Here is a 22,664-nt window from a genome sequence, read left to right as displayed (position 1 = left end):
TCCCCTCTCTCCCCCCTCCCCTAGACAGCAGGTAATCTGATATAGGTTATAACTATATATCTATATACATATACATATAACTATATATATACACACACATATATATATACACATAATAACATTAATCCTATTTCTGCATTAATCCTGTCACAAGAGAAAAAATCAGAGCAGTGATGTAAAACCTCAAAATAGAAAAAAAAAACAACAGCACCCAAAACAAAAGAAATAGTATGGTTCAATCAGCATCTATATTCCACAGTTCTTTTTTTTTTTTTCTTGGATTTGGAGATCCTCTTCTATCATGAGTTCCCCGGAACTCTTCTGTACCATTACATTGGTGAGAAGAATATAGTCCATCACAGTAGGTCAACACTCAATGTTGATGATACTGTGTACAATGTTCTTCTGGTTCTGCTCATCTCATTCACCTTCAGCTCACGCAAGACCCTCCAGGTTTCTCTGAACTCCTCCTGCTCATCATTTCTTACAGCACAATAGTATTCCATTGTATTCATATACCACAACTTGTCCAGCCATTCCCCAATTGATGGGCACCCCCTCAAATTGCAATTCCTTGCCACCATATAAAGAGCAGCTATAAATATTTTTGTACATGTGGGTCCCTCTCCCCTGTCCATGATCTCTTTGGGCAAAAGACCCAAAAGTGGTATTGCTGAATCAAAGGGTATGCACAGCTTTATCGCCCTTTGGGCATAATTCCAAATTGCTCTCCAGAATGGTTGGATCAGTTCACAGCTCCACCAACAATGCATTAGTGTTCCAATTTTCCCACAGCTTCTCCAACATTTATTATCTTCCTTTTTTGTCATTTTGGCCAATCTGATAGGTGTCAGGTGGTACCGCAGAGTTGTTTTAATTTGCATCTCTCTAATCATGAGAGATTTAGAGCATTTTTTCATATGGGAATAGATTGCTTTGGTTTCTTCATCAGAAAACTGCCTGTTCATATCCTTTGACCATTTCTCAATTGGGGAATTACTTGGATTCTTATAAATTTGATTTAATTCCCTATATATTTTAGAGATGAGGCCTGTATCAGAAGTACTGGCCTCAAAAATTATTTCCCAGCTTTCTGCCTCCCTTCTAATTTTGGATGCATTGCTTCTGTTTGTACAAAATTTTTTATTTTAATATAATCAAAATCATCCATTTTGCATTTTATAATATACTCATCGCTTGTTTGGTCAAAAACTGTTTTCCTTTCCAAAGATCTGATAGATACACTATTCCTTTCTCTCCTAATTTACCTATGGTATCACCTCTTATGTCTAAATCGTGTATCCATTTTGACCTTATTTTAGTATAAGGTGTAAGATGTTGGTCTATGCCTAATTTCTGCCATACTATCTTCCAGTTTTCCCAGCAGTTTTTGTCAAATATTGAGTTCCTATCCCAGAAGCTGGAGTCTTTGGGTTTATCAAACACTACATTACTAGTGTCATTTACTACTGCATTTCCTGAACCTAGCCTATTCCATTGATCTACCACTCTACTTTTTAGCCAGTACCAGATAGTTTTGATGACTGCCGCTTTATAGTAAAGCTCCAGGTTTGGTACTGCTAACCCACCTTCCTGTGAATTTTTTATCATTATTTCCCTGGATATTCTTGATTTTTTGTTTTTCCAGATGAATTTTGTTTTTATTTTTTCTAGCTGTATAAAATAATTTTTAGGTAGTCTGATTGGTATGGCACTGAATAAGTAAATTAATTTAGGCAGTATTGTCATTTTTACTATATTAGCTCTGCCAATCCATGAGCAATTGATATCTTTCCAATTATTTAGATCTGATTTGATTTGTGTGAAGAGTGTTTGGTAGTTGTGTTCATAGAGTTCCTGGGTTTGTCTTGGCAAGTAGACTCCCAAATATTTTATATTATCTACCGTTACTTTCAATGGAATTTCTTTTTCTATCTCTTGCTGCTGGACTTTGTTGGTCATGTATAGAAATGCTGATGATTTATGTGGATTTATTTTATATCCTGCTACTTTGCTAAAGTTGTTAATTGTTTCAAGTAATTTTTGAGTTGATTCTCTAGGATTCTTTAAGTATACCATCATATCATCTGCAAAGAGTGATAGTTTTGTTTCCTCCTTGCCTATTCTAATTCCTTTAATTCCTTTCTCTTCTCTGATTGCTAAAACTAACATTTCTAGGACAATATTAAATAATAGGGGTGATAATGGACATCCCTGTTTCACCCCTGATCTTCCCCATTCTTACCACATGTTAAATTCCATAAGAACAATTATGAAGATTGAGAAAAGAGGTCCATTAGTTTTTAGCAGTTCATAGGTCATTGGTTGCCTTACTATGAGATGTTTCAGAGTGGTAGAAATGGAAGCATTTGAGGAGTAAGTGGATAGTATGGAAAGAGAGACAATAACTAGACTTTGAGAATAAAAGGGAAAATAGAGTAGAGATGGTAATCTACCTTTCCTCTTACCTTTAACTTTTCTTCCCCCTCTTCTACATATTCTGTTGCAACCAAGCTGGACACCTGGTTCTGTAACATTGTCCCTTTTAGGTCTTTGTGTTTCCTAGAACTGCGATTCTTTTCTATCTACTCCATTTATTGAAATCCTAGTCCCCTTTCAATAAATCAGTCAGTCAAACAGAAAACATTTATTAACTCATGAGTACATGCCAGGTACTTTACTAGGCCCTGGTGATATAAATACCAGGCCTGAGCAAGTAATCCATGATTTTCATTTTACTGGGTAGATACATGTTTACTCTTAAGTATATATAGCAGAGATTCTTAGGGTTTTTTTGTTTGTTTAGTTTTGTTTTTGTTTTTTGTTTTGTTTTTGGTGACATTATCCCCTTTGACAGTTTGGTGATACCTAGGGACCCGTCTTAGAATAATTTATTGTTTTAAAAAAATTCATTATTGAAGGAAATGACAAATGTAAGTGAGAAATTAGTGAAAGTAAAATGTAATGTTTTTTACCTTTCAAGTTCATAGATGCCATGCCCTAAAACCTTTTTATTGCCCATGCTTCAAAAATTGCAGATATGCAAGTTATATAGTGTACTGATTAAAAAAAAATTAGAGGAACAGCTAGGTGGTGCAGTGGATAGAGCACTGGCCCTGGAGACAGGAGGACCTGAGTTCAAATCTGGCCTCAGACACTTAACACTTAATAGCTGTGTGACCCTGGGCAAGTCACTTAATCCTAATTACCTCCTAAAAGAGAGAGAGAGATAGTTTCTGAGTAATTTAATCATTTTATTAATATGGCTGGTAGGATATTAATAAAAGGAGGTCATATGACTCTCTCTTTCAGACCAAAGATCCCTAGTGGCTATAGGGTCACAGATTATATGCCTTTCAAAGAAGACATATTCCTGAGGGATACTTAATCACTTCTGAACAGTCAATTTAATTTGGAGGTAGGCTATATTAAAATGAAGGGCTGATGACAGATCACTCCCCCCAACCTAATGTTAACTATTAATTTTCCCCCAAGACCAAGTTTTTATCACCCTAAACAAGAATTTAGAAGGGCCATTCTTATCTTATTGATATTCCTACAAGTTTATATCTGTGGCCAGGGCCGAGGAGAATATCTTATTTTATAGGTTTATTGAACCAAGGAAAGTTGACGTTATTTTATCAAAAGGAACTTTGTAATGATGAGGGGGGGTGTTCCAAGGTATTAATTATAAAAATAACTTTTTCCAATACCAGTAACTATACTATGAGTGAACAAGAACAACCTAGGGTAATCAGAAGAGGCCTCTTGAAGAAGGAAGCTCATGAGCTGAGCCTTGAAAGGAGACAGAGGATCCAAGAGGCAGAATAGTCATGAGAGAGAGGATTCCAGCTTTGAGTTATAGGCTATACAAATGCACAGGAGGATGAATTGGAATATTGTGTATGAGGAATATCAAGAAGACAAGTTTGGTGGAACACATTGTAAAATGGAGAATAATATATAAGCGTCCAGGATAAATAGGCTTGAGCCAGATTATATAGGTCTTTAAACATCAAGTAGGGGAATTTATACTTTAATATAAAGGCCATGAGAAAGCCACCTGATGCTTCTTGAATAGAGGATTGGCATGGTCAAGAATCTATTTTAGTAACATTACTTTGGTCACTATATGGAGGATGCATTGGAGACGGAAGAGATTAGAAGCAGGAAAAACAATTAAGTGAACATTGCAATACTTTAGGAAAGAGAGAATAAGGGACTAGACTTAGGTGGTTATGGTGTGAGAGTTTCTCAGGATGAGCCTCTGAGTTGAACCTCTTCCTTGTGGTCTTCATAGAGAAGATGGGTGAAAATAAAAAGACAATTTGAAACATAGGAGTAGAATTAAGGAAGGCCTTACTTCAGATAACCTTTATTTTCTCTGGAAGATGCAGCCACAGTCTCCTTTTGAGAATGTTCTGAGAATGAGCAGGACAGGAGTAGGGGTGGGATTTTGAGGAATGGGGGAAAAAGTTTTGGAAAAGCTCCTTTGGTAAAGAGACAAGGCAGTGAAAAGGTTCACTTGGTGAGAGATTGATTATACTGCCAGAACTGTCAAAAAATATGTCCTGGAAGGGATTGTCAAGAGAACACTTAGCATTTGAATTGTGAGTGCCAAGGATGGCTTAATCATGTGAAACTGGATAGCATGTATTACTCTGTTTCTTAGCTCAAACTTCTTAGTGAGTCCTAACTTTTACTGTTAGAAGATTATTGCATCTGGGAGCACTTAAAACTTTTAGCAACTGTCCAAATGCTTTGCTTAATGAAGCCAAACTTCTAGGTTTTTAGTGTCATGTTAGACAAATGATCCTGGTGTTTGAATATTTTGATGTTTCTTGTAGATGCTTTACATTATGTAGACACCTCCATGGAGAGTAAAGACCTATTTCTAAAGGCAATCAGTTTATTTCACATAAAAGACTCTTTTTATAAAAGACATTAAAATAAAAAGTCCAGAATAAAATTCTTGTCCTTCGGTCATCAAAACTGATTTTAAATATTTGCTGATTTGTAAAGACTATGAATTTTTCAGTCACTGGCCAAGAATTTAAGATAAACTATAATGAAAATCCTATGAACTCTTTGGGGGTAAGTAGGGCATAAGAGCTGTTAAAATTGTGCTCGTCGAAACCTTGAAAATGAACAAAGTTCCATACAATTAATATTTCTATGGTGTCATTTAACATGTTAAATTATAAACACAAAAGATATAGATTTGAAAAATCATGTTCCTGCAATTAGAAAGAAATCTATAATAAAATAAGTTTGGATTCTATTTTGAATAAAATATTCTATTGGTACCCATATTGGTTAATGAAAAACAGAGTAGGCTGGATGAGTCCATTTAAAATTAATGAATCTAACTCACTGAAGAGATTGATTTAATTATAGCTTCTGATCTAGTAAAGCTGTAGATGTTCAGTGTAGCTTTGCTGTATTATATCTTCTCCTTGAGGATTCATGAACTGAAATGAAAATTAAACAAGCACAGACAAGTGTAGGGATATGAATGAACTTTTACTGTCAAATGCATGAAGTTATGACAATAACAGAATAGAATACACTAACTTCTTGAAGTCTTAGTAATATAAAACTCATTGATAAATAGGAACAGAGATAGGTACTGGACTTGTGATTTCATTAGTATAAGGAACTCCTGGGGGAGAAAAGTCCCTACCAATGCAGGTTGGAACATTCTCTGCAACTTTCAATATTAAAGAAAAATTGAGTAGCCAACTGATGGTTTTAAGTGACGTGCTCTGGGTCACACAGTTGATATATGTCATAGTTAAGTTTTTTATCTAACTAAAGATAAAGAAAACCTAAATGTGGATATGATTATCTATGTTTAGAGTATCATTTAAAATATAATGAGACTATAGTGCTCAACATTCCTCACTATATTTTTCAATCATTATAGAAAATATGCATTTTTTCCAAAATTTATACATTTTCTTATATTTAGGGCAGTGTTCATTGGGAAATTTATTTTGTCATACTTTTAGACTAATATAATGTAAATATTCATTTAGAATAATAAAACTTCTGAAAGTATATTAAAATAATTAATATCTTTTGGTTTTATATCACCTTCCTTTCCAAAAATATAGCTCTTCCTTCCCCTATCATCCTTTGATCCAAAGCGGGGGAAAAAGCAATTCAGCATAACTTTGTCTTCCTGTTCTGTACTGGTCAAATAAACACAGTATCTGAAAAACTATGTTCAATTTGTTTACCACATTTTATGAGAGGCCAATTAAATATGTCATCCAAAAAAAGATTATTAGAATGGTGAAGCTTCTGGACACCATGCTATCTTTAGAGCTACTGGAAGTAGTTAGCCTGGGACTAAAAAATTTACTGTATACCAGACATAATAATTATCTTCAAATTTTGAAGGCTACCATGTTGAAGAAAAGGGCATAGATTTTGTTCTATTTATCTTCAAAGGTAGACCTAGAACTCGTGAATAGAATCAAAATCGCAGAGATATTTAATCTAATTCATTATAATATGGGAAAGAAGACCTGTTTAACACCATCTAGCATTTAGGGTGATCCAAAAATGAACTCAGCTATCCACTTTCCTTAACTCCAAGTATTCCAGAAGATGTTAGTTGACTATAGTAGGGATGTCAAAGAAAAAATACCTGAAATGGGTGGGAGATTGGACTAAATGACTTTGACCTAGATATCTTCTGAATTTTCTATGACACTTAATTTTAAAGTCATTGATAATGATTGTATATAGTTAACCATGTATATGCCAGTTTCCCCTCAAACCCTGGCCTCATCAACTATAAATAATTAAATATAATAGAGTATAATAATTCTTCCTCAAATAATTCTTTCTTTTAAAAAAATGTCGGGAGAAGCTAGGTGGTGCAGTGGATAAAGCACCGGCCCTGGATTCAGGAGTACCTGAGTTCAAATCCGGCCTCAGACACTTGACACTAGCTGTGTGACCCTGGGCAAGTCACTTAATCCCCATTGCCCCACCAAAAAATAAAAATAAAAAAAAAATGTCATCTAGACGTTGAGGGAAAAAAATAGGCCACAGGGTTCCTTACCTACTTTATAGAAATTTTAGATAGCAAAGATCTGTTGTTTGGGCCTTGCCAAATGACACTTCCCAGATAGGGACAGAAATTATTTTGGTTGTATAGTTTACATAGTTGCAGAGAAACATTTTTTCCAAAATAAAGAGACTTGATATTATTTAACAAATATACTACCGCTCCCAAAATATTTTTCACTTATGTTAAATTAACTAATTCACTTAAACTATAATGAGATGTCTTAAGTCACTAAATATATGAATAACTACACTGTGATAAGTGCAATTTGTGTGGTAGATCGAAAAGGAAAGGGATGCAAAACTATCTCATAAAGCATTCATTGCTTGAGGAATTTGCAGATAAGACTTTTAATCATCAAAGAATCAGAAAACAGAATGAAACCCTACTGTTTTGTATAGTCAAAAAACACATGGAACAACAATTTTTATAAAAGAATCAGATTACTTCATACATTCAATAAATGTTTCTCAAATATCTTTTTTTAAAAACATTTATTGTTTTTATTTTCTTTACTTTGATTTTATTTTATATTTTTGTGGGGCAATGGGGGTTACGTGACTTGCCCAGGGTCACACAGCTTTTACGTGTCAAGTGTCTGAGACTGGATTTGAACTCAGGTCCTCCTGAATCCAGGGCTGGTGCTTTATCCACAGCACCACCTAGGTGCCCCCCCCAACATCTTTTAAATGAAATGTTCTCGTTGTTATTCTTGATGTAATAATGTCTGATGAAGTCCCTGCTCTCAATGAGCTTATAATTTAATAAAGTAGATAATAAAGCCACCCCGCCCAATACAAGGCAAATTAAGGTAGTAACATGGATGGTAGAAACAAAATGCCTATGGAGATTAGGAATCATATTATGCCCAGCTGGGATGGTATAGTCTGCTTTTGCTTCCAAATGAGGAGCAGGCATGGTTTCTTGAATGAGAGTCTCTTTTAGGTCAGGAAGTTGCCAACAAGTTTGGCCTGGCCATCTTCTTGCTATAGACTTTTCTGTAATTCTACCTCTTCTGGTGCAAAACAGTAAGCAAATCAAAGGTAACTTTTTTTATACATACTTTATCAATTGACTACCATATTTCTTCAGTCATCATTTTTATGTGATTTTTGGTTACTATTCCCCTGTATATGTTGCCTATTGAAATGTATTCTCCTTTAAGGTTGGAACTGTCTCCGTTTTGTATTATCTCCCTAGCATTTAGCATAGTGCCTGGCATATGGCAAGCCATTTTTTATTCATTCATTCACATTAATTTATAGTTAAATGAATTGATTTAAAATCCTGCCCATGATACTACATATATATATATATATATGTATATATATGTATATATATATATATATATATATATATTTTTTTTTTATGACCTTTGGCAAGTCAGCTAACTGTACTGGGTCTAGTTAAATGGTGGGGTTTGATAAAATCCTTGAGAATCCCTAAGGTCATTGAAAGTTTAAAATTTTATCATTCTGTTTCTCTCCCCCCACAAAGTTTTGTTTTGTTTCCCATTTCCAACTATACTATCCCTCAGTATTATGAATTATGTTCCTAGAAGCAGAATTAGTGTCATCATACTGTGTCAGGTGGCCATTTCTTAGATCTTCTGAGTGAGAATAATCATCTTCAGAAATGAGTGAGACAGTTATATGAAGAACTACAAAAGGGGTGCAGATCCTTGTTTGCCTGAAGCCATCTGTTTCTCAAGCATCCTTGTCCAGGTAGAGCTAAGCATTTCAGCATGTTTCTGACATGAACTGATTGGAGAAGACTTCAGTAGAGAGATGACATTTGAATTGAGCCTTGGAGAGTTGTATAGAACTTTGAGAAGGAGAAATAAAGAGTTTGTTATTTGGAGAGAAAAATATTGAAATGGGTGTGGGGACAGAATATTGCAAAATAGCTATAGGAAATGGATGACAGATCAATCTGGCTAGAATTTAGAATTTTTTAGGGGAATGATGGGAAATAAAGCTTGAAGGCAAATTATACTGGATTTTGAAGGATCTTGAACCCCTGAATAATGCATTTGTATTTTATTCAATAATATTTGCTGGGGGGCAGCTAGGTGGCGAAGTGGATAAAGCACCAGCCCTGGATTTAGGAGTACCTGAGTTCAAATCTGCCCTCAGACACTTGACACTTACTAGCTATGTGACCCTGGGCAAGTCACTTAACCCCCATTGACTCACTAAAATATATATTTGCTGGAGTTTCTTTTATATGCTACATTATTTGATTCTCACAATAATCTCAGGGAGAGGGTGGTATAAAAGGTACCCTCATATTGCAGGTGAAGAAATGTTCTTGGAGGTTAAAGGACTTTGCATTGTTCAACAATGGCTGAACCTGGTACTGAATACAGAAATTTTAACTCCAAATCCTGTGCAAATCCCAGGATGCTACACTGCAAAGAGGAAACATTAGAATCCAAACCATTTGCTTTCTACATTCTGTGGGGACTAGATGGCTGCTGAGTTTCATTCTCACTCCCACTCTCAAATTCTGATTGTATGATTCCCTGAAGATTTTTGAGCTCAGGAGTGGTAAGATCAAAGAAGTGCTTTAGGGAGATTAATCTTCTTGTAAGATAAATAATGGCCTGAATCACTATTAACAGTGAACACTAAAGTTCTGAGTTAATTGAAAACTGAGCAGGCACTTTTAACATTTCAATCATCAGAGGAATTACAGGTTTTTCTCTATCATTCTAACAAGCAACAATTAATGGAAGGCCAGAGAAATAGGTTTGGATCACAGGGATGGCTTTTAAAAATCCAATTAACTTCAAAGAATAAAGTTGTTGTTTTTTCCTAAATTATATGAATACAGATAATTACGTTTAGTGACAAAATATGTAGTGACATTCAATAGTCTTAGTGGTAGCTACATTTGTAGCTGGTATTGTCTTTTACTTTTCATTGTTTTCCCAGCACTTATGACAGTGTCTGGCATATGGTAGGTGCTTAAAGGATGCTCAAGTGACTGACATGGACCTGCAATTATAAGATAACTGATTTATTTTAAAATGTGCTTTATGGATACTTGTCTCAAAACTTAATGGTCATGGTCCATGATTTTTGGCATATATGTAACAGTTTTTTTTTTTAATTTCAAGAAATTAAACTAAGTGTAAATGGAGCTGTGAAAGCTCTTCCAACATAGCCAAAGATAAATTTTAACCCTCTCATTCTTCTAAAATTAAAACGACTACAAAACAATGCTGAAACACCCAAGTGACTCTTCCTGTTATTCAAGTTGAATATCTTTAGAGATAGGGGCCAGGAGAGGGGAAGGGAGAGTCAGTGGGAACTGTGAGATCTGAAACATCTGACTGTCACTCCCCTGTTCCCTCTTCCTTCAGTTTGACCTTGTTCCCCCTCCCCTTTGCACCCTTGTTCCTGTAACACGCATGCATGTCTCCATACACTGATCATGAGCTAAACATGCACCCTGGGTAAGACAGGATTGGATGTTATATCGTGAGCTTGCCCTAGTGTGCATGGGGACTTACCCCCAGACCAACATTCCTATAAAAACTCTAGGCATGTATTAGCTATTGAGACTCAGTTATTGAGTTTGCCCATTCCTGTAGGAATGTAATAAATCTGTCTCTGCTTGACTTGGTGGTCTCCTCGAGTTATTTGGGTAAACTGAGGCAGTTTGCCCCAAACAATTTGAACTCGGGTCCTCCTGAATCCAGGGCCAGTGCTTTATCCACCGTGCCACCTAGCTGCTCTGCTTTAAACCATTATTAAGATGATTACTTTTACAGTAATAGTAATGAAGTTTACCTATTCATACTCTCAAATACATTATTTTTTATGTTTTATTCCCCAATTACATATAAAAATAATTTTTGACATAGTTTATTTTAAATTTATGAGTTCCAAATTCTATCCCTTCTCCCTGAGATGGTAAGCAATCTGATATGTCATATATCTCAAATACTATATGGCCACATGTGGATCGAATGAATTGCCAGGACTAGTAATGTAGCCTATGCCCCAAAACAAAGCAATTGATGGATAGGAATAGGAAGAGGAATAGGCACCGGACCTCTGATTTCATTGGTATTGAGAATTCTCAGTTGTGGAAACTCCCTTAACCAGTATAAGGGGTGGAGATTTTCTCCTACATTGCAATAGAAAGATGCTTAGAGAATTTAGAAGTTAGGGGGCTTGTTCAGGGTTCTTAAGTTAATATGTGTAAGAGCAGGGACTGAACAATAGAGGGATGAAACCTGTGCTGAAGATTATTCAATAGTGTCACTTTAGAAATGTAAACCAGGGCAGCTAGGTGGCGCAGTGGATAGAGCACTGGCTCTGGATTCAGGAGGACCTGAGTTTAAATCCAGCCTCAGACACTTGATACTTACTAGCTATGTGACCCTGGGCAAGTCACTTAAGTCTCATTGCGCTGGCCAAAAAAAAGAAAAAAAAAAGAAATATAAATCAGATGTTGGCATTCATAAAACAGTAATCTAGCATGTAGAAATACATGAAATAATCTGAGATAAACCATTTTGCATGTTCTGCCCCCTGCTGCCCCCCTTCCCCCAACACATATCACATATACTTAATTCAATTAAACAAACAATTTAACAAGCATTTATTAAGTACCTTCTATAATCTGGTCACTGTTAGGGCCCACAGAGAAAAAGAGATAAGAATGAAAAAAGCATCTGACTATAAGGGGCTTACATTCAGCTATACAATTTAAAGGTAAAATTTTATAGCTTGATAGCTCTTTACTCAGTACCTTTGTTTATGCAGCCCTTCTCACCAGGATTACCTTCCCTTCCTCTCTGTTAATCAATGACTTGATTAACAATATGTTTTGCCTCTGCCTCTAAACTGTGGTCCCCCTTAAGCTAGGCAACAAATTCTTGTCAACTTCAAGAATTCCTACTTTATCAAACATGGGTTAATAGATCATTTCATTCAGTTTAGTCACTGCAACTCAAGGAAGTTGAAGAAAGGGCTAGAAGAAAGTCAAAAGATGTACTATCTATAGAAAGACTAAATGACTTCAGGCTATCCATAGAATTTCAATTCACTTAGCAAACATTTATTAAGGGACCTAATACTTGTAAGTGTCAAATGGTGAAGGTTAAGAACAAAGGGGTGACTTCACAAGAATCGTGGAACTTATACACAACATGTCAAGTAGCAATGATCTGTTTCAACTGAAAAGAGGAATGAAGGGTTTTGAATGAAGTTGTAGGAAAGGCTTCTTGGTTATAGTTAATATGTCGTTAGAATGACCCACACATTGAATATGAGAATCTATTTTTAAAAGTCTGTAAAAAAAACAACACAACTCTTTATCTAGTATAATTTAGATGGAGTATTCCCCGAAAGCAAGTAGATAGTGTAGATAACCTTTATAAGTACTTTCCAAAAAAGATGTCTGTGGTACTAGAAAATATATTAGCTTAAAGAATGAGTATCCTTCTACTTCTAGTACATGGAGGTTTCTAATTAAAATTTATATTGACTAACCAAAATTACTTTCTATCATCTTTGGAAGATCGATTACACATATGATTAAAATTCATTGTTATTGCCATCATTTACATAAAAATTGAATTTCCTTCAAGCTGAATTCTTTTTGAGTACTTCCACAAACCTAGACATGCTTATACCTGTGGAAAATCACACAATGACATAGTTAGTAGAGGACTAGAATTGCAGTCAGGGCAGATAGGTAGCACAGTGGATAGAGTGCCGGGCCTGAGTTCAAATCTGACCTCAGACATTAATAACCTATTTGCTTCAGCTACTCATCTGTAAAATGAGCTGGAGAAATAAATGCTAAACTACTCCATTATCTTTGTTAAGAAAACCCTACATGGGTTCACAAAAAGCTGGACACGACCAAAAAAAAAAAAAATGATTGAACAGGGGGCAGCTAGGTGACGCAGTGGATAAAGCACCGGCCCTGGATTCAAGAGGACCTGAGTTCAAATTTGGCCTCAGACACTTGACATTTACTAGCTGTGTGAGTCACTTAACCCTCATTGCTTTGCAAAAAAATAAAAAAATAAAAATAAAAATGATTGAACAGCCTAACAGTCAGTAAGACTTGGGTTCATATCTTGATTCTGTTGAGTAGTAGCTATGTAACTATGGCCAAGTAAATTAGTATCTCAGAAATCTATACGATTCTCTACAACTGCAAATTACAGAAGAGTTGCTGATCTCTATTGATAGATGAAATTTCCATGACTGGAGTTCATACTGATGAAATCACAGATTTGAGACAATATCAAAACACAGAGAAATAAATTAGATATATTTATGCATATATGCATATAGTACAAGATCTTACTGTGTATTTTGCAGGCTAAGTTCAGACAGAGGTACCGCTATTATAATGATTTAAAAGTTTTTTGATGTGGAAAAACACTTGTATACTTTTCTTTGTAGTTGTACCCTTCAGCTTGAATATCAGAGCTTCAAATTAAATGGGATATACTATCATGTATTAACCTGAAGAGTATAGTTGTTCCTACCCTTGTGAAAATCAGCAGTAACTTTTTTTGTTGTTGTTCTCAGTGACAAATATAAACAATATTAGCATGTTTGCAGTGAGGCAGAAAAAGGCACCTGTGCCTTAGATGAGGATTGAAAATGTTGCCTTTTGTGAGTTTCCCTTCACTGGAGATTTTGAGTTATTGCTGCAACACATGTGACTTCCATACATTTGGAATTTTCTGATATCAACCAATAGCTTATACTTTTCATCTTTCTTCTTTTCTTCCTTTCTCTTCCTTCATAGCTCACTGGCAACATGTGGTCCACAGGTCCACAACACTCTGTATAGCTGGAACCAGATAAAAATGAAATCAGGAAATAATTAACAAAATAAAAAGACAATAAAACATATATAATATTACATTTTAAAATTAAGTTAATGTGCAGTGGCAGAGACCCTTATATGTAGTTTATTTAATTCCTTTTCTATATGAATTTGAAACCACTGGCCTAGAGCATTGAGAGATTAATTGACTTGACCAGTGTGCAATTGATATTTGTCAGAAGAGGGACTTGAATGGATTCACTCTCAGAGCAGCTCTCCATTCCCTTACCACATTGTATTTATACAAAGCAATATTTAAAAGCGTCATTCATTACGTGTCCCTGTATGCCTTAGCTGCTTATCTCTATTCCCGGCTTTGTTGGAAATGATTCTTTGAAGTTATTGTCAAGCTAAATATATGAGAAACTTAAATATATATGTATATGTATATACATATATGTATGTGTGTGTGTGTGTGTGTGTGTGTATATATATATATATATATATATATATATATATATATATATATATATATATATATACATACATACATACACACATACATTTTTCAAGATGGAAACTGTCTGCATATTCAGGATTTCTCAGAGGTCCACAGAGGCCAAGGCCATTTTCAGCTCTAAAAGATGCTATCCATAATTTTGTTTTAAAAGGAAGATATAGTAAAATAAAATGGAACTTCAAAAGAGTGAAACATGAATTGATTTTTTTTTTGGTGAGGCAGTTGGGGTTAAGTGACTTCCCCAGGGTTATACAGCTAGTAAGTGTCACATGTCTGAGTCCGGATTTGAATTCAGGTCCTCCTGACTCCAGGGCCAGTGCTCTATCTACTTTGCCACCCAGCTGCCCCCATTAATTGAATTTTTAAAATATTTTTCCAAATTTTTTCTTTGTGAGAGAAAAGACAAAACTAACTTTCATTCATTATCAGTTCAAACTCATTGTCAGTATTTTCAGTTGTCAGTGCGAGTTCGTTTAAATACTATTGGCCCAAACTTGAATATTGTATTATTTTTAGTTGTCAAACTTGAGTCTGGCTTTGTACTTGAGTTCTGGGTCAAATGGCCCTCCACACTCCTTCTCTGATTCATCTTGTGCATATAACTCATCTTTGGAATTAAAACATGTTTCCAATTTAGTGCTTTGTGGAAATATTCCTGACTCAGTTCCTAAAACAATTAGTAGTCCCTTGAGTCTTGCTTACTGTCAAAGTTTTCCTGTTCTATTTTTGGTAGTATAACCACTATATTTTTTTCTTTAAACATGGTTTTCTGTTTTATTTTATACCATTTTAGTCTTACTGGCCAATAATTGATATAGATACCAGTAAAACAGTTTATGTCATACCAGAATATTGTTGTTTACAAAATGATAACTTGTAGTTAATCTCAAATAGATTAAAGATTGAGGGTTTTTTATGTTAAAGACTACTTTTTAATCCAATATTGAGAATTCCTAATTTATAAGTATAGTTATTACTTTAAGATGACATACATCTGTAGTATTGTGTCAGGTTCTCAGTACCACATATTAGAAAGGGCATTGACAAACTTGTGTAAATAGAGATGATTATATTATGTGAGTGTCAGCTGAAGATACTAAGGCTGCTTATCTTAGAAAAGAAAAGATGGAGCTGAGAGGCAAGGAGAATAATCTGTGAATGCACTACAGATATTTCAAGAACTTTCATGTAGAAGAATAGATCACTCTTGTTCACCTTGATCCTGAAGAACAGGACTAGATCTAATGGCTAAAAGTTAAAGGGACCAGATTTTTGCCTCAAAATAAGTAAAACATATCCTAACATTTAAGTCTGGTCGAAATGGTATTTTCAGTTTTCAGGAAGACAAGGCCAGAGGACAGCTGAAAAATTCTTCATAACTATATGTCTTAGGTCATGGATGATCACTTGCTGTTGTTCTAGATAGGATTTTAACTAGAATATTTTTTTAAGTTCCTTCTGACTTAAAATTCATGATTCTATGATTTTTCATTGAAATATTTTCAAGTATGAAATCATGTACTGAATCTATGTTATCAATTTGTCATTCTTCTTTCACAGGTATCATATCTTTTGGGTGACAAGATGTCTACCATTATGGGGCTTACAGGTTATAATCTATTTTTTTCTAAACTCCAAATATTTTTGTTTTGTCCATATTAATCAATGCTTGATGCTTGATCTATAATATAATTGATTGAATTTTCAATATAATTAAAAAAACAATTGTCTTTGTAAAAGATGGACTTGTTTTTAAGTACTAAGTACAGGTAAGACTTTTAATTTCCCATTGATACACATATATCTTTTTCTTTTAATAATCAGATTCAATGAGAACATTTTTCTAGTATTTCCTTTCTTTTCTTTTCCTATATTCTTATTCCTATAGCTGTTATAAAAAACCCAGTGAAGGCTATAGTCTACTTTGGTCATTACTATTGGTAGTTTAAAAAATAATGAAAGAAAAAAACCTGCAGTAAATAACAACCTAATTCTAACTGTAGCTGATTCTGTCTAACAAGATAGTTCTAGTTCACTTGTGGCATTTGGTCTATTAGATAGAGAAACTAGACTGGGAAATATTAGAGCTGCCGAGTAGTAAAGTAACAACTAATAACATTCCTTACTGTATTCTACAGTATTATCTTCTCATGAATAAATGTACTAATTTTAGTACCTATTTCTTACATTTTATATTTTAGGTTTCAGTGGCTTTGATAAGTCTCTTTGAAACAGTGTTACTTGGTTACCTGAGTTATAAGGTAAGACCTATTTACTTAGTTTTTTCTCTCTGATAGAGATCATTTCCTGAATTTTAGGCTCATATGATATAGGGCAGGAGGGGTCCTTAGAGGTCATTGAGTATAAGCACTACTTTTACAAATGAGGAAATTGAGGCCTAGAAAAGTTGTGACTTGTCTATGTTTACATAGATAATATGTAGCGGGGGTGGAGGGAAATCAATGAAATCCAGTTATATCTATACATGGGAGAGATAAAGGTTGCCTTAGAACGAGATGCAATTTAAGAAGAATCAGAAGAATTGTCTCACATCCTGTGATACCATTGTAGGAAAAGGAAAATTCTTCCTTCACAATGGGAAATGGGAAGCAAAATAGAAAATCAAGAGGAGGATTTGATTTTAGAATACAAAAAGAGAAGTTCAGTTTGAGCTATATTGGCTTTGAGGTACCTGGGGGACATTTATTTGAAAATATTTAGAAGGGATATAGAAATGAGAGATTGGTGTACAGTGGATGGATCAGGCATGGAGAAATATATATATTGAAAATATCTGCCTAGAATTGGTGAAGCTGTGGAAGTAGATTAAATCAACAAGAGAAAGAGAATAAAAAAATAAAAAGTTAGGGATAAGACTTCGGAGGTCATCTGCATTTAGGGGACAGAAGGAGAATGAGGAGGCAGTAAAAGGGACTGAGAAAAAATGCGAAGAGTAATAGAGAACCTACAATGGTGCAGTGTCACAAAAATCAAGGGAGAAAAATTCCATAAATAAGGTATGAACAGGAAGAATAAAGAATAAGAAAAAAGACATGTAATTTGGGGATAAATAGGTCCTTAATCCCCTTTGAAAGAATAATTTTTATAGAATTAGAAGATTAGATTCTAATTCTATAGAAGAATTAGAAGCCAGATTTCAGGGTTTTAGGGAATGCATCTGTAGTAAGGAAATAAGAACAGTAATTATAGATTATTTTTTAAAGAAATTGTACAGGAATGCATGGAGAAAGGAGAAGGTAAGAGAGTAAAGGATTTTTTTCTTATATATGTATATACATGTGTACATATTCTCTATATAGTTATATATAAATAACTATGTATACAGTTATATCAATATCTTTATATCTCTATCTCTCTATCTCCCTATCTCCCTATTTCTATCTATGATCTCTCTCTCTCTCTCTCTCTCTCTCTCTCTCTCTCTCTCTCTCTCTCTCTCTCTCTCTCTCTATCTATCTATCTATGGTTGTTTTTGTTGTTGTTAAGGGAAATTGGATCCATTCAAGCTGTATCCTGTATCATGGTATAGAGGTAACCTAGGCTCTAGTGCCCTTCCTCCCTATCTTCTAATAAATTACCTTGTATAGAATGCTGGACGTAGAGTTAGGAATACCTGAGTTTAAATATGTCCTCACTTGCTAACCATGTGAAAAACAAATCACTTCATCTGTCTGTGCCTTTGTTTCCTCATCTGTAAAATGGATATCACAATACTAACTACCTCCCAAGTTGTGAGGATAAAAGGAGACAATATTTGTAAAGTGCTATGCAAACTCTAAGGTGTTATATAAATACTAGCTATTAATAATTTTTCTTCTGTATATTGTATATTAGGTATATGCTGTCTTTTTTGGTTTGTTTGTTTTTGTTTTTGTTTTTGTTTTTTTAGTGAGGCAATTGGGGTTAAGTGACTTGGCCAGGGTCACACAGCTAGTGAGTGTCAAGTGTCTGAAACCGGATTTGAACCCAGGTACTCCTGCCTCCAGGGCCGGTGCTCTATCCACTGCACCATCTAGCTGCCCCCTATGCTCTCTTTTTTGATCAAATAATAGCTCCTTGAGAGTACAAATGGTTTCAGTTTTAAAAATTCATTTCCCCAGTGCCTAGCACAGTGCCTGGTACATAGTATTGCTTAATAACTACTTTTTTCTTCCTTGATTCACTAAAGCTATGCTAAGGGACATAAGCTTTAGGAAGATAGGAATACTTCCAGTATTCACCTAGCCATGCATTCAATGTCTCATTTAAGAACAAGCCTAGTTATGTCTATAAAGACATAATTAGAAGGCTGGCCACTAGGTCATGATTTTTTTTTTCTTTATAAGCATATCCTTTTTTAAAGACCACTGACAAAAGCATAAAGGGGTTGTGTTTTGCATCAAGAGAAGGTATTCCTATATACTTGAAATAATGCATTTTTTAATATTGGAGGATAATGAAATATGAGAAGAATTTAAGCAGAGGAAGAGGAGGGAGGGGGAGGGAGGGAGGGAGGGAGGGAGGGAGAGAGAGAGAGAGAGAGAGAGAGAGAGAGAGAGAGAGAGAGAGATCGTAGAGCGAGCACATGAGCATGAATTAATTTAGGTAATGTTGGGCTTCTGGAATAAGGAAATGACATTCTTTTACTCTCCTGGACTGATCAGAAAACACCTAGAATTTTATTTTTAGTTCTGTACACCACCATATAGGAAATATAATGATATGGTAGAGAGTATCAAGAAGAAAACAACTATTTGTGGTGAAGTGTCTTGAGTATGTATACATAAAGATTGCTTGAAGGAAAGGGGCTTATTTACTCTGGAGAAGAGACTTAGAGAAGACAAGCTATGGGGGCAGCTAGGTGGCACAGTAGATAAAGCACCAGTCCTGGATTCAGGGGGACCTGAGTTCAAATCTGGCTTGGGACACTTGGCACTTGATAGCTGTATGACCCTTGGCAAGTCACTTAACCCTCATTGCCCTGAAAAAAAAAAAAGACAAGATAGATAGGTTTCTTTGGGGCTCTGAAGGGCTGTTATGCGGAAGGGAGGTGATATTTGTTCTGTTTGGCCAAAGAGAAAAGAAAAACAGGAGCAATGAGTGGAAGTTATAAGGAGGCTTATTTAGGTTTATTGTTCAGAAAATCAATGAGAGCTTTTCCATCTTGGAATGAGCTACCTAGGAGATAGGATGGGATTTCCATCACTAACATTCTTCAGAGAGAGCCAAATGATGGCTTTCTATGTTTATTTTAGTATGTATTCTATTTTAGGTATCACCCACATGGGTTAGATGGCCACTGAGGTCCCAAGTCTGAAATTCTATGGCTCTGTTTTTCTGAATATTCCAGAGATAGAGTACAATTACTTGAAGAAATCCAGGCCCAGGGAATAGGAATCAGTAGTACAGGAGAAGGGCTTATTTTGCAGAGGATACTTCTTGAAATATGTAAGATGAAAGAAAAAATGGATGAATTTATTGACTGAATTAAAAAAATACACATTTATTAAATACTTTCTATGTGCCAGGCATTGTGCTAAAGGGTAGGGCTACAAATAAAAGCAATATAGTCCCTGCCCTCAGGGAGTTTCATTTTAATAAGGAAACCATAAAAGGGAGCTAGAGTTTGAAGGATATGGAAAGGTATGGTTCCGTGATTTAGAAATGGTTGGAAAATGGTGTGGTGGCCTGGTTCTTGGTAAGATATTGTGAAACTCACCTATCAGACCCCAAAGAGCCAGGTATTGAGTCTAAATACTTTTGGGAGGAGGAGAACGTTCAGAGTACAATACAGAAACACTTTAAGTTAAAGGAAAATGAAATAAAACGAGTTCAAGTTGCTCTTTATATAGGAAAGTAAAAAGATATAATCTGCCAAGCAGTAGGGAAGGTTCAAATATTTACTTCAACAAATAAAATTATTTATAACAAAAGTATGTGCAAAGTTTCTTGGAGTTTATCTTAAAATGATTCTGTAGTAGGGCATATATTCAAATAATGTAAGTCTTGAAAACAATTTGCTTACATTTGAAGCCTAAGAAATGAGACGGCTAAATACAGTCCACCTTTGAGACTATGTGAAGTGTCTAAATTCTTTATTCTAAGTACTGTTTGGGTTTTTTGTTGTTGTTGTTGTTGTTGTTGTTTTGCTGGGCAATGGGGATTAAGTGACTTGCCCAGGGTCACACAGCTAGTAAGTCAAGTGTCTAAGGCTGGATTTGAACTCAGGTACTCCTGAATCCAAGGCTGGTGTTTTATCCACTGCGCCACCTAGCTGCCCCAAATAGGTGGTGAAAATGGCATGTAGATATGCATCTATCTGCATATAATAAGTAGAAGAGCCTAGATTTGAACCTCAGTTTTCTAAATCCAGATCCAAGGACTCTTTCCACTGTACCACAGGCCATCTCTCTGTTTGTTTTTTAATATATACTTATACTTAACCCATTCAGAAATGAGAGGAACTGATCGAATTATTTTGAAAAAAAAGTATAATAAAAAGTCTTTACTATACACATTAGAGGATTAGCTTCATAAAATCATAGATGTAGAGTTTGAAGGGACTTCAGGTATCATTTAGTCTCATCTCCTCATTTTACAGATGAGGAAACCAGGGCTTTGTGGGAATGCTTAGTGGCTTGACTAATAATGTGCAAATAGTAAATAGAGCTAAAATTCAAATAGAGCTCCTGTGAATCCAAAATGAGGGAACTTTCTACTTTCTCAAATGTTTAGTGAAGAACTTAAAATTCTATAAAATAATGCAAATTAACTTCCTACTTTTTAACACCTAAAAACCTGCAGTTACACTTATGCAGTGTAGTTAACAAGGACACTGGAATTTGAATCAAAAAAAATTTGGATTCCGGGTACCCACTGGGTATCCATACTCTATAATATTGGCCAAATTACAGCTTTTCTATGTGTTTTTTTTTTACTGAGAAATTGGAATATATTTCTATCATATCCTGCTATTCACAGATATTTTAAGAATAAAATGAGACAATTCTTGTAATTGTGACACTTGGGGATATCTCCCTATTTACACTGTTGTTTCCCCAGACAAGGCAATTGCAAAGATTCAGTGTACTCAGTAGTAAGATATAAACTTGGCTCACAGACCCCCATTGGTGTAATTACTTTTATTAATCAGCCAGAAACTACATTTAGCTCAAATCAAAGAAATTTAGTGAAGGTGAGAAGAAAGAAAGGCACTAATAAAATATTTCTCCCATAAACATATTCATACTCTCCTGGAAATAAATACATCTTCAGTAGGAAAAATGGATATATTTAAGGAACATATGTGAGGAGTCACATGTGTAGATAACTGCATGCAAGAGCAACTTATGTTTCTTTTACTAAAGGTATATCACTGTTTTCCACTTTCTTCATGTTGCTCTGATTAGACCTGTTCTCCTCCACCCCCTCACCATTCCACACCTTTGTGCATTGCCTTTGCTTATTCCATAGTCTGCAGCGCACTGTTAAGCCAATGCTGTGGACACAGCCAGTCACAGCTCTACTGGGTATATAATTATGTAATTTCTCTCTGCTTCAAGCTTCATTTGGAGTGTTTGGCTAAGAAAATTTCTCTTCCTCATGAGAAGCATGGGACCTGCCATGGTTTTTACCCTTCATTCAGAGAAGCAGAATCCCTAAACACATCAGCTTTTCATATAAAAAACCTAGGAGAAAAAAAAAAACAACTTATTTGATTTCCTCTCCCAACCCCAACCCCCCCAACCCCCCACCCCCTAAAGGATTGTAGGGATTGCTCTCTGTATTTCTGAGTCTAGTCTAGGACAGGTTTTCAGAGATAATATGGAGTTGAACCACTCTTAGGTAAATAGGTAAAATGTCTTTGGTTTCTTATTTATTTAAAGAGGAGAAAAAGTAAAACACAAATTCCCATACTTTTCACCCCTTTCCTTCACCCTACTCCTGTTTTCAGTTCTGGCTTCCTTTTTCCTCCACTCCTCCTCAGAGACACAGAGGTATTCAGCTGAGGAAATGAAATTGTCCTAAGTATAAGAAAAGATGATGAAGAGGGGAATCTAATTACGTCCATATTCAAAATTAAAATGAGTAGATCTGTGTTCTTTGTATTCTGAGATGATTGATTTCATTCCCAATCCTTTTAGCCAAACTGGGAAAAGAAATACCTTATGTCATCAAAGAATGCTTTGAAGTTGTTATCAGAATCACCTATATGCATTCTCTCCTCATCCAGGTCTTGTTTTTCTTATAGCAAGT

General features: G+C 35.2%; 1 protein-coding gene across 3 annotated transcripts in view; it reads left to right on the top strand.

Moving 5' to 3' along the window:
- Window positions 1-22,664, top strand: part of KCNT2 (potassium sodium-activated channel subfamily T member 2) — a 545,987-nt gene that overhangs the window by 185,733 nt on the left and 337,590 nt on the right. For 2 of the 3 annotated variants that reach the window (XM_043999341.1, XM_043999340.1), the window contains exons 4-5: window positions 15,969-16,017; window positions 16,610-16,669. In XM_043999341.1, the coding sequence (XP_043855276.1) occupies window positions 15,969-16,017; window positions 16,610-16,669 (109 nt within the window). Of the gene's footprint in view, window positions 1-15,968; window positions 16,018-16,609; window positions 16,670-17,915; window positions 17,961-22,664 lie in introns of all 3 variants that reach the window. The other variant, XM_043999339.1, reaches the window with a different exon arrangement.

This window comes from Dromiciops gliroides, chromosome 4, assembly GCF_019393635.1.
Source record: "Dromiciops gliroides isolate mDroGli1 chromosome 4, mDroGli1.pri, whole genome shotgun sequence".
NCBI lineage: Eukaryota > Metazoa > Chordata > Mammalia > Microbiotheria > Microbiotheriidae > Dromiciops > Dromiciops gliroides.
Note: the sequence above shows the minus strand (reverse complement) of the source record. Positions and strands in the feature narration are given on the sequence as shown.